Source organism: Cyprinus carpio, chromosome A8 (assembly GCF_018340385.1).
Source record: "Cyprinus carpio isolate SPL01 chromosome A8, ASM1834038v1, whole genome shotgun sequence".
Taxonomy (NCBI): Eukaryota; Metazoa; Chordata; class Actinopteri; order Cypriniformes; family Cyprinidae; genus Cyprinus; species Cyprinus carpio.
In genome coordinates, this window is record NC_056579.1 from 24,838,851 (window position 1) to 24,852,043 (window position 13,193).

The 13,193-nt window shown below is 44.1% G+C and overlaps 1 protein-coding gene across 1 annotated transcript; it reads left to right on the forward strand.

The window, feature by feature from the left end:
- Window positions 1-9,603: 9,603 nt before the first annotated feature.
- On the forward strand, window positions 9,604-10,911 carry LOC122145869 (uncharacterized protein F54H12.2-like). Its single transcript, XM_042761450.1, has one exon. The coding sequence runs from the start codon at window positions 9,604-9,606 to the stop codon at window positions 10,909-10,911; it is 1,308 nt and encodes a 435-aa protein (XP_042617384.1).
- Window positions 10,912-13,193: the final 2,282 nt, after the last annotated feature.

The window sequence follows — 13,193 nt, forward strand, 5'->3', positions numbered from 1 at the left end:
CTCTGCCAAAGCCTCACAGATTATGGACAGATCAGAGAATACCTACCAAGTAAAATCATGAGCTGACTTCTAATGTAGGCCTGTTCATGTAAGGCCCGCTCTTATATGAGTTATTATTTAAAGATTGTAAGGAAGGACTTTGCAGAAACAATAACCCAGAATCAAAACCCTGTGTGATTGTTGCTATAGAAATATATGAAGAAATTACAAAAAGAGATCAAGTTTAAAATATTTAACTTCTATTTTGGTACATTTAAATGGTCAGAGACAAAATGCAAACATCTATAAATGTGAAAAGTGAATTTTACCATCAAACATGACACACACAGTCTATAAAATCATGCTAATTCAGATTAGATGGAGTGACGATTCGTCAGAACAATAATTAAAATCTTTATTTCTTCTCTAAAAAGAGTAGTTAGATAACAGAGTTTACTTTTAGAAGTGAGAAGTGAAGACCATGAGGCTCGGGTAAATCTTCAGCAGGATTCTTTATTGCTGTTTGATGCTCCAGTCATTCAGTCTAACTAAAGCAGTGAAGCATGTTAGTATTATATACATTTTAGAGAGCAGACCTTACAGGTCAAGACAAATCAACCTTGAGCAATGTAAACAGTGACCTGACCAGTTTCAGAAGCCCTAATACAAACAGTATAATTGTACCATGCAGATACCTCAAAACGGTAAAAAGAAGTCCACACCGTAAGTAGTTCTGGTCATAAACACTTGCCACAACTTCAAAGACTGGAGCAGGGCCATCAAAAGCCTTCAAAACATGATCACCTCAGGCACTGCACTTGTTTAACTGTTAATATAAAGAACAAAAACTAGCAGAAGCCTCTCACTAGACATTTTGCTTCACCAGCTGGTTTTGTTGTTTATCAAATAAAATATAAGAAACAGAGACATTTAAATTACATTAGACAGGTTTTCTAAGAAGGGGAAGTAAATGAAAATGACATGCACATGTTGCTGGGCATCTTTTGCTCTTGTGGTAGTATTTTGAGGTTTATGAAACTAAAGATGAAGAAAAAGAATAACCATCTTCCCCACTCTGGGTAAAACTATAGAGCAGAAACAGAGCAGAAGTCAAACCACAACCATCAGCTCAACCTTTATTAGGCCTCTTAACACTTCTGTCATTTTCTCACCACACGCAGCTTCAAAAGTTAGCAATGCACACTGAAGACAATGTGTCTTCAGTGATGAGCTGAAAGAAGCCAGTGCAACACATGAAAATGTGAGGCATATTGCCGTAGCTCTGAATTTTACATTTTTTACTACATGTGGCCTCAGAAAAATAAGACCCACTATAGGAAAAAAAACACAAAATGCTGCGACTTCCACTACAAGGTACAACACCTTCCAAACATCAGCACTGAGAGAAGCATCTGCAGAACTCGCTTTGACTGTGAACACTGACGCTACGATTATATTAGAGATGCAAAAGAGATATCTAATCTCTGCAAACATAAACTAATTATAATAATTGAGACACATAATGCTTGCATATTTATAATTATGTACTTAAAGTGTCCCTATTATGCAAGGTCAAAAAACGCTTTCGTTTTCTCAAAATATGCATTTAATATCACCTCATTTTCCAGCGATTGTGTAAAAAAGCTTTTTCGTTTTCTCAAAATATGCATTTAATATCATCTCAGTTTCCAGCGATTCTGTACTGCGCGTGTCGGACACATGGCCTATTCTGTTGTGATTGGTCAAATGTGTACAGCGCGTGTCGGAAACGATATGCCTATGTCAATAGTTCTTTATTTTGAAAGCTCTATAGGAAAATATAAACATCTATTATTTATCATACTTACAGGTTGTGATTTAGTGGAGCAGCTAGTCCAAATAAACAGGATACTGATCCATCTTTCAACAGCAAGCATTTTGTGAATGCGTTGAACTCCCTGAGATTAGAGAAGAGGTCGTCAGTAGAATGACGTGTTTGTGGGCGGGGTCAAGTTGTTTGCGGACGGCCAACGTAGGTGCGCATTATGCAAATGTGTTGCCCCATGACATGTATCCATTCAAATTCAAATTACTAACAATCGTTTCAGCAGTTCAGAGTCAATTCTTTATTTTGGGAAACAATAACTTTATTTAATGTGCATTTCAGCTTTACAACTTTGCAGATCGTTTACATTCACATAGAGCTACATTACACACTGCATGAAAGGCAATACTGTAAATGGAATAATAGCGACACTTTCAGAAACACTTTCAAGAAGATCAGGCATGATTCTGTAGCCAGATGAGTCCATAGTGTGGAGTGTGTCCATACTCTATATAATGTATTTCTCTAAAGTCAGGTATGCATATTTACTCTTAGAATTATTTTTATAATTTGATGTCTTGTATTGATTATCTCTGAATTGACTATGCACTTGGCATAAAACATATTCGACTCATAATAAATTGTTTGAATTGAATTGATTTTGTTTATGATTGACTCTAGGTCATGTCATATCCTTGTTACTATATTTCCCTTTCGAACGTTCACTCTTGTTATGTATGGGAAAACTCCTTTTTTCCTTTCTGCTGAAGCCTGATTTGTTCATGTTTGTGTAGCTGCACAAACCAATGGTGCTTCTGCCTTCCAAAAAGGGCGGGGCATACCGCTATATAAGTCAGTCCGCAGCGCCATTCATAAGATTTTTCCCCTTCAGCGACGAGGATCATCTCTTCGCTGACTCTGAAAGAAGCCGTAGAAGAAGCTCCAGCTCTGTTCACTGCCGTGGAAGAAGCCAAAAGTAGCGACGTAAGCATCACTGCAGGCATCCGGAGCAAAGACCAAATTTCCTGGAGCAAATTTCAGCATGCATTGCTTCAAATGTCGTGCCGCGAGTGTGGTTCTTCAGCTGCAAGCGGACTGGTCTCATTTGGCGCGTCCGAGGAGGACATCGTCATTGATTACGTCACTGTCGATAACTCTGTGTCCTTGGCGGCATCAGAAACGGAGGAATGGGGTGATTCCAGTGAGGAGCCCGAAGCAGCCCCTCCCCCTCAGGTGCCGAGGCCAAAACCAGATGCCGAGCTATCGCCAACAGGGCTTATGCAGCAGCCAGACAGGCCAGTTTGGCGCTGCACACAATGGCGATCCTTCAAGTGTTTCAAGCCAAACTTCTCCGTAGCATGGACGAGTCTGGCCAAGAGCACCAGGAGGCCTTTAAGGAGCTGCACACAGCAACAGATCTCGCTCTGCACGCTACCAAGGCCACAGCGCAAGCGATTGGCAAGACCATGGCCAGCCTGGTGGTGTTGGAGCGGCCACCTCTGGCTGACAGAGATCAGGGACGCTGAGAAAATGGCCTTCCTCGACTCGCCAGTCTTCCCGAAAGGGCTATTTGACTCCGCTGTTCATGGGTTCAATGAACGGTTTTCGGAGGCTCAGAGACATCGCAGGCACTGCGTCACTTCCTCCCTTAATGCCCTGGCACTGAGGCAGAAGAGCCCCGCTGCTCAACCTGCAAAGCCAGCGCAGCATCAGCCTCAGCGGAAGACGGAGCCTGGGCTAAAACAGCAATCCAGGCCGGTGAAATGCTTCCCCGAAGCATCAAGGTCCAGGAGTTGTGCTGGACCCTGAGCCGCCGAAGCCATCCTGAGTCGCTAGAGAGGAAAAGGAGGGGCCCCATTCCTGCCTCGAACGCCCTCAAAAACAGCTTGCCTTCACTCCTCATCTCTGAGAGATGGAGTTTCGTTTTAAGCGGGTCACATCCTGCAGGTGCAGCACATGCCCAAATATTTTACCGCTGTGATAGCGGACCCACATACTTTAACCCCTTTGCGTTCAAGGATCGGTGACAGCCCCAGATTATTGTTGTTTCACTTTCACAGCACGTTAAACATCACACTCTGAACAAACTGTGCAATCAGTAGAAAGATTAAAGACTCTAGTTTCGATATTTTATCACTTAATAAAAAATTCTTGTTAAAACATTGTTGCAGTAACAGTAATTAAGTAATTTATGTCAGGAGTGCAAAATAATAAATCCGTATTATGTCAAATTTTGAATAGAAATTCAACACTCATTCATACATGTGGTTTTTGACAGAAGTTTAATAAGACCTAGTAGTTTAAATCATGTTTTTGACGGGTGGTTTTACGGTATTCGAACCCTCCCGAGGCATCGATCATGTGGTTTTTGACAGAAGTTTAATAAGACCTAGTGTTAAATCATGTTTTTTTGACGGGTGGTTTTACGGTATACGAACCCTCCCGAGGCATCGATCATGTGGTTTTGACAGAAGGTATTTGCCGGTTGTTTGAACTTTGTCCCAGTTAGGTTGTTTGAACTTTGTCCCAGTTAGGTTGTTTGAACTTTGTCCCAGTTAGGTTGTTTGAACTTTGTCCCAGTTATACGGTTATGAGTGTGTGTGTGTGTGTGTGTGTGTGTGTGAGTGTATATGTATATGTACGTGCGTGTGTATGCGTCCCACTCCCATTCCATTCATGAGCAGTATATAAATGGGGTCGCTGTGTTCTACATGCACTAACAGAAAGGGAAACATGAGCTACATGAGCATGGATGGTTTATCCTCCCCTCAATCGCCAGATGCCGGGGTGAGCAACAGGATGGCGGATAGCCTGACTATGGCACCGAGAAAACCTTTCGGGCACATCCGTTTGACAAGTTTTCTCCATGAAATTTCGGAATGGACTAAAGGTGAATTTATGATGCGTAGTAACCGCGTATTCGGATACAAATTTCACAAACCGACTCGAGTTGTTACGCTCTACACCACTGACGGCCTCGGTGAGTTTCAGGCTGGGGAAGACGAGTGTCTGGTATTTCCTGAAAAAGACTGGTCTCTATTTTACAAACGTGTCTGGAACGATCTGAATGACGGCGGCGAGGAGCCTTTGTACGTGGGGGAATGGGACGGGGCGACCCCGAATGTCCGGTACCGTGTGGTGGCTGACCATACTCAAAAGAGACCGAATGATTCGGTTTACATATTCTCCTGTAAAGACAAGACAAAGCTCAACAACACTTGGTTGGGTCACATCCTGCCTAACGAGCATCACAATCTGTATGAAATGCAATTTTTGTTCAAGTGGTGCGATCTGGATCTACTGAATAGGGTTTTTTCAATCATCAACAAAATGTTCAAATGGTGTGACATGCATGACGGATACAACAAAATTAAAGTGCAGCTGTTCCACCCTGAGAGATGTCCGCAGAGCAGCACATACTCTCTGCTGTCCCCGCCCATTCACTACAGCCATACTAAAGCACGACGTTCGGACCTTGCCAAGCGTCGCGTATAAATCAAGGCTGAAGCCCTCCAACGCTCCCCACCCCCTTTTCCACAGCCCTCATAAAATACGACGACCCAACCCTCCGAAGCATCATTTATAAACCATGGCTGAAGACCACGTATGCAGCTGCGGGATCTCTTTCGGCAGCATTCTCGACCCTCCCGACGACGACGCAACCCTACATACTCCGACTGATGCCTGCGGTCCATCGGGCCTCCACAACGACTGGGTATCGGCTAAAACGGTCAGACGGCGCATAGAGCTGCAATCCTGCTTTGAAAACGATTGGGCTCCCGACAACATCTTCACCCCTGAACCCTCGGACCTCCAAAACGACTCCGGTCTGGCTATCAAACGTAGCTTAGACTCAGATCCGATGATCGGGCGCGCCTCCCCCCACGGAGTGGACAAAAGTTTAGACCTCCATAACGATCGGCAATCGCACGACTCATCTACATTCGACCGAACCCTTCCTCATCCTAATTCTGGCTTCGACGCCACAGACGGATGTTTCAGCGACGTAGGATTCAAAATCATAAAAGCCGCGACCGTGGTTTTGCTGCAACATCTCATCAACGACAAGCAGAAGGACGAGTGCGAGGGCTGTGCGATTAACCATCCTAGCCAGCTGCAACATTCCTGTCTGTTTGACCCTCCCAACTACTACTTTGACACACACTTTGACGAACTTTCAGGCAAGCTGTTTAAACCCTCTTTTCATTCCATCATCACTACCCTCCTGGAGCGGTGCGGGTTAAAATCTCAACCCCATCGTATTCAAGGAACAGTCGGGACTATTCTGCGCGAATTAAAAGACGAACCATTCATCGTCGCCAAGGTGGAAGAAATCAGGGCGCGACTTCTGGACAAACCCTGCAAGGAAATAGTCTGCGACGTCGTTGATCTCTGGGAAAATCTCCCCAACGCGAATGGCCGGTGACCAAACCATCTCCAACATGGGTGTAGCCTGTAGCCTAAAGTGCTGTATGGAATTATTGTTTAAAGAGCATTACAGAGACCAGATGACCGATCTCATGAGCAAGATTATTATGGACGCGTCCCACCCCGATACTCCGTGTCACAATACTACGCGCGAGGCAAATCTCAAGAAAAATATGGCTTATATAAGAGGACTGGCTAGCTCATGGGACTATATGACGGACAAATGTGTTTACGGTAACGATCCACCCATCGTAATGATAAAACAGGTTCTAGATATGCTGTGTGAATCACAATCCCCGCTCGGGATCACCGATCTGCTGTGTACTTGTACGTACGTGGTCGATGTCTGTACCGAGCTAATGAAGAAATCAAAAGAATATGACTCCGATGATCAGGACGACGTTGTCAGAATCGTCGAAGTGATTAAAAACGTAGACAAAATTGTCGTAATGTCGTCGATTACATCCTAGACAAAAAACATGATGGCGATTTTCTTTTCTGGTTAGATTACCACTGACGGTATTATTAATCCATTTTGTATCCTGTAACATAGCTGTTATAACCATTTTACTTTTTAGTCTGTGTATGTAACGTCATTATATCCCTTTTGCATGTTGTATTATATTAATCCCTGCTATATCCATTTTTACTTTAGTATGTATGTTTTGTATTATATCCATTTTGCATGTTGAATCATATTAATCCCATTCTTTACTTAGAGTGTGTATTTTTACATGTATTATATTAATACCATTTTACTTAATCTCTGTATGCATGTTTTGTATTATATCCATTTTTACTTATAGTATATATGTTTTGTATTATATCCATTTTTACTTATAGTATTTGTATTATATCCATTTTTACTTATAGTATGTATGTTTTGTAGTAGTATATCCATTTTTACTTATAGTATTTCTATCTTCTATTATATCCATTTTACTTGTATTATATCCTGTAACGTCTTTTAATAAAAGATTGATTCAAACCGCTTGTACGCGCCATTCTTTTCCAAGGGTTGCGACGGCAGCATGTCGGAGCTCATGAAAGAGGCTTATTATACGCCCTCCAACCCGGGGTCTTTAGGCGGTAAAAAACGATTAAAAGACGCCGTCTTGAAAGACAGCGGGGTCCGTCTAAGCGATAAACAGGTTTCAGAATGGCTGGCTGGCGAGGATGCTTACACATTACACAAAACAGCGCCTATAAAATACAAACGAAACAGAGTGGTCGTGTACGGGGTCGATACTCAGTTCCAGGCCGATCTCGTCGATATGATCGCCTACGCCAAGGATAATGACGGTCATAAATATCTGCTGACGTGCATAGACGTATTTAGCAAGTACGCCTGGACTCGTGTGTTGAAGAATAAGAGCGGTCTCGAGGTCACTAGAGCGTTCGAGTCTATCCTCGAAGAGGGCCGTGTGCCGCAGAAATTGCAGACGTATTTGGGAAGTGAGCTTTTTTTAGTGACAATTTCAAGATGTGATGAAAAAGCACAACATTAATCATTTCGCTACCGCTACCGATTTGAAAGCCAGCGTCGTGGAACGATTTAACAGAACGTTAAAAAGTCGTATGTGGAGATTTTTAACGGCTACAAATTCCCGTCGATACATAGATGTTTTACAAGATATCATGCAGGGGTACAACACCAGTTATCATCGAAGTATCAGAATGAGACCCGTGGATGCAGTAAAGTAAACGAGGATCAAGTGTTTCAAAACTTGTACAGCGATATAAAGAAGACCGAGAGACCCGTATTTAATTTCAAAGTCAAGGCGACGTCGTCAGGATTTCTAAAGTGAGAGGCCCGTTCGCCAAAGGTTATGAGCAGAACTACACTGAGGAATTTTTCACCGTATCCTCGTGTATTCCGCGTCAACCCCCGGTCTACAGACTCACCGATTATGACGGCGACGTCATTGAGGGGGTTTTTTTACGAAAAAGAGCTGCAAAAAATAATTGTGAGTAAAAACAAATCTTTTAAGGTGGAAAAGATTTTAGGTCAGAAAAAACAAGGGAAATCTACGCTCGTTTTAGTGAAATGGTTAGGGTGGCCTTCAAAATTTAATAGTTACATAGATAAAAAAACTCTGCTGGACTTAAAACACCCCGACGTTTAACAGATGAGATCATACCAGCGAAGGACCGCCATGGACGATCACGGGTTCTATGTCACGTTGCCGTGCAATGCGTCATTGTCGGTTTATCCTGAAAATCGCATATCCTCCTATACGACCAGGTTAGCAAAAGCTATAGACTTGAAAGGACAATGGGAAGTCGGACTCGCCGAAATCGAATATCCTAGAACTTGGTACAACTTTGATGACGAAGACGGTCATTTCATCCTACATACGGCCCCGGAACCCCCGGATAGCAAGACCCCCAAAGACTCGTATATCGGTTTTTCTGTAATTACGAAATTACACATAAGCGGTGGGTACTACGCAAACATTCGTACGATCCTGCGTGCTATAAATCAACTTACCGCACCAGCGGCCGTATTGAGTCACGACGAATTAAAAAACAAGGTGATTCTGACCGCGAAACCCAACATTTCCATGAGTTTTCGCGGGAGACTAGCCACTATTTTAGGAACCACGCTAAAACCTCTCGGAGGTTTAAACTATCATAAAAAACCAGATTTTACCGTAAACGCCGTCATGTACGCCCCTCACCAATGCGATATCAACGGGGGGTTCTACACGATGTACGTCTACACGGACATTATCCAATATCAAACGGTCGGTGATTCTTACGTCCCTCTTTTGAGATGCGTACATATATCGGGTAGATACGACACCCCGCATTACGCATCGATCAGCAAGGATCACATCACCGACATCACCATAGAGTTGAAGGACGATCAAAAACCGCCGAGTACCATTTTCTTACGGGAAAGTCATCGTAAAACTACACTTTAAACCAAAAAATGGTTTATTATAGACCCGGAGAGACCACCGACTATGTCAGCTACTACCAAAATCAGGCCAGCGGGGATTTGCCGGTCTATGCCGGGGGAGGGGTTATGTATGGAGCAGGCTTAGGGGGTCTTTTCAGAGGCCTGTTCAGGATGGCTATACCTCTGTTAAAAAGAGGATTTAGCATCGCAAAACCCCATCTAAAATCGGCCGCTAAAAATATAGTATCCAATGTCGTCTCAAACGTATTGACGCGATCTCATAACGATAAAGCTCAAGACGGATCCAGTCTGACGGTCATGGCGCGTAAGAGGATGTCTAAACCACCGGGTGTGAGGAGGCGTGGTCATTGGGGAAAGAAGAAAACAACACTTGGACCAAAGAAACGCTCACTCGTATGCAGAAAGCGTAAGACGTCTGTTAGTTGAAAGGCGTCGATCAAGAGAGTCGCAAAAAACATTTTCTAACATGGCGTTATTGCACCGCATGTCTGGGGAGTGCATCAAGTCCGAGTTGGACCTATTTACGGTTCCGCTGACGCAGACCGTTATTGAGAAAAACGGCTATTTAGAAGTAGCCCCATTATCGGCCATATCGGACTCTGCACCGTTGGAGTTTTTTATCGCCGGCAACGGCGACGATTATTTGGATCTCAATAACACGATGCTCTATCTACGGGTGAAAATCACGGCGCCTGACGGAGATGTTATCGCTCACCCGGCTAAGGTGGGCCCGATAAATTACCTGGCAGCCACCATGTTTTCACAGGTCGACGTAACCCTGGGCGACCGTCTGATATCTCAGAGCTCCGGAACTCATCCGTATCGCTGCATCATCGAAAGTCTGCTCAACTACGGTAAAGATACGTTGGAAACTATTTTCACCGCCGGACTGTTTCACAAAGACACAGCCGGTCACATGGATGTACATGACCCGGCAGGCCGTAACGAGGGGCTTACGAAGAGATCGCTCTACACCAGCCGAAGCAGTGAGGTGGAACTGCTTGCCCCCATACACAGCGATATATTCTTTCAAGAGAAACTTTTAATTAATGGTTTGGATTTAAAATTACGGTTTATATGGGGAAAGGATGAATTCTGTCTGATGAGGTCCGACGACGTGGCTTACAAATTACATATAGCGGCGGCGTCCCTATTTGTCAAAAAAGTTTCCGTATCGCCCCCGGTGAGACTGGCTCACGCCCAGACGCTGCTCTCGACCACGGCCAAGTACCCCATCGATAGGGTCTGTCTAAAATCGTTCTCCATACCCGCCGGCTCTCGCGTTTCCAATCAAGAAAATCTGTTTTTAGGAACGCTGCCAAAGTCTATCGTTATCGGTATGGTCGATAACGACGCATTCACCGGTTCCTACGAGAAAAATCCATTCGCGTTCAAACATTACAATCTGGAATTCCTAGCGGTCTACGTGGACGGTCAACAATTTCCCGCCAAGCCTCTACAACCTAATTTCGATGCCGGTTTGGCGGTGCGCGAATATTATCAGCTGGCGATGACGACCGGGAGACACCTTAAAGATCGACCGCTCTGTATCGGCAGGAATGATTTCCTGAACGGATACACGCTCTACGCATTTAACCTGACGCCGGACGAGGACTGCGGTCAGCACATTTCCCTCATCAAGTCCGGGAACATCAGAGTCGAAGCTCGTTTCAGACAAGCGCTTCCGAACACTGTTAATTTAATAATTTACACCGTATTCGACAGCCTCATTGAAGTGTGTAACCACAGACAGGTACTGATTGATCACTACTGAGAGATGAACACGCTACAACTCACAGCTATCGTGGATAAAATAGCATGCGGGACTCATTTTCTCGGGGTTCTACCGAGCGATCAGCTACCCAAAAAACCGGTGAGGATCTTACCGTCGCTCTGCGTCGTTAATACCCACCCTGCTCGATTGCCGGGTGAGCATTGGATCGCCGTTTATTTAGACCGAGAGGGGACCGCTTGTTTTTTCGACAGCTTCGGCAATCCGCCCAACAGCCCCCGCTTTCCAATCAGCATCAATAACTTTCTAGACGTCAACGACGTCGACGTATTATATTCCGACAGACGCGTCCAGGATTATTCGACGGATACCTGCGGACAGCACTGTGTGTTTTTTCTATATCATTTAGCCAGAGGTCGCGACTATAACCACGTGATGAAACTATACACCGATGATTATATTAAAAATGATAAAATGGTGTCCCTCTTTGTGAAGAGATTGAGACCGCATGTTTGTAATGATAAAATGTTATCATGCGTTCATTGCGTGCAGACATGTTTGACGTATAAATAAAAAGCTTAAACCATTATATTTCTTATCGTCTTTTATTTATTTAATCATAAGATACAAATGAATGCTCACACAATCTAAGGAGTCGTTACATTTCCAGCCACTGCCCTCGGACGATAGCCGGCGATTTAAACGGTGAGTCTCCAAACTGCGGAGCCATGCGTGGTGAATATCTCAGGGTCTTTTTTTTTTTATAAGGTCTATCAGGAGGTGATGCGAGGTCTACCGGTTTACTCTTTAGAGAGTTAATCGTGTGTCTGACCTGTTGATTCGGCACCGTAGAAAAAGGGATGTTTAATTCGCCAAAGGCGCGTAGAAACTCTGACCATCCTGGAGGTCTCCGGTCATCCCTGATGTTTTGCGGGGCTGTAACATTTTTTAACAAATCGACCATGTGCGAACCTTGTACGGCTTTACCCCTGAACACAAACTCCCCGGATTCGTTCCACGAGCTTAGTCCTTTAGCTTTAGACATCTTGTCTAATATGTATCTGCTGTTTTTCACGCTTCTCGACGGCACATTCTTCAGAACTTCGGCGACGACACCCTCCTCGGCTTTACCGTCTTCGACGTTAGCGGCGGTCGACGATTCGTCTTTATGACCGGGATCAAGATCGGGTAACGAAAGCGTTAAAACACCACTCTCACGATCCCCTTGTTTAACGATGGTCAAAAACCTGCTCAGGGTATGGCTGTAAAGTTTGACTTTTTCGTAAGGATTCAAATCGGCGCGGTGTAAAATATTTCTTATGGCGGCGTCCAAATCGCTCTCCACGGTCTGTTGAATGTTCTCGCGAGCATTTTCACTCTTGAGCTTATCCAGTTGATGGTGAGGGACTAAATACATCTTTTCGGCATACTCCATCCTAACGATTCGCTATCAAGCTCGTGAGAAACGGCACGGCGACGCTTAGGAGCGGTAACAGGAACCCTCCCTTCTGGTTGAAGACTCGTTTCTTGGCCGCTATGCCAATTTTTTTATCGGCTACAAATTTAATATCCGTTTTTCTCTTTTTCAGTTTTTGGTACTGTTGCCTGCTGACCGGAATGACGCCATAGAGGATGTTTAGAGCCACTTCGCAGAGCGCTAAAATGAATTCGTCGGACGCCGATTGTAAAATAAGGCGTCGTTGTTTAGGAGTGGCTTTATGTAGCAGTTTTAACACCGGAAGATACTTACAAAGTCTGGGGGACATGGTTATCACGCTCTTCTTTTTTTCGGGATATAAACCACTTGACGGTCTGAAAGCAATCCTGTTCTGAGACGGTACTGCTCCGGAGTTTTTGCTTTATAGTCTATCATTAGATAGCCGAAAGGTCGGTCGACCGCGTCGTGATAACACTCCATAAAGTATTTTGTGTTTCCGGGGTACATTTGACGACCTAGCATCGACACTTGATGGACGTCCCGAGGATTTTTAAACAGGATCATATAATTGGCGTTTAAGCTGATGGTTCGGCTCGACTTTCCCTGCGCAAATAAATTTTGCACTATGTAAATAGAACTGAGATTACGATGGTGGCAGTATTGAGTGAACACGCGCTGCAGTTCGACGTTAGCGCTAGCTTGGTCCATGAGATCGTCGACCACGAGAAGGTTAGCGGTGGTAACAGGTAGTAAATCATCATTATTCAGACTCTGGGGTATTCCTTGTATAAATTTAATGTCATACAATTGAAGTAAATCATCGTACAAAGTTTGCCAGCAATCATACAACCAAACAATGTTTTCAATTTTCTTTGAAATGATATTC

Excerpts from the sequence above, each read along its gene's own strand:
- LOC122145869 (XM_042761450.1), top strand. The coding sequence starts at position 9,604 with ATGGCGTTATTGCACCGCATGTCTGGGGAGTGCATCAAGTCCGAGTTG.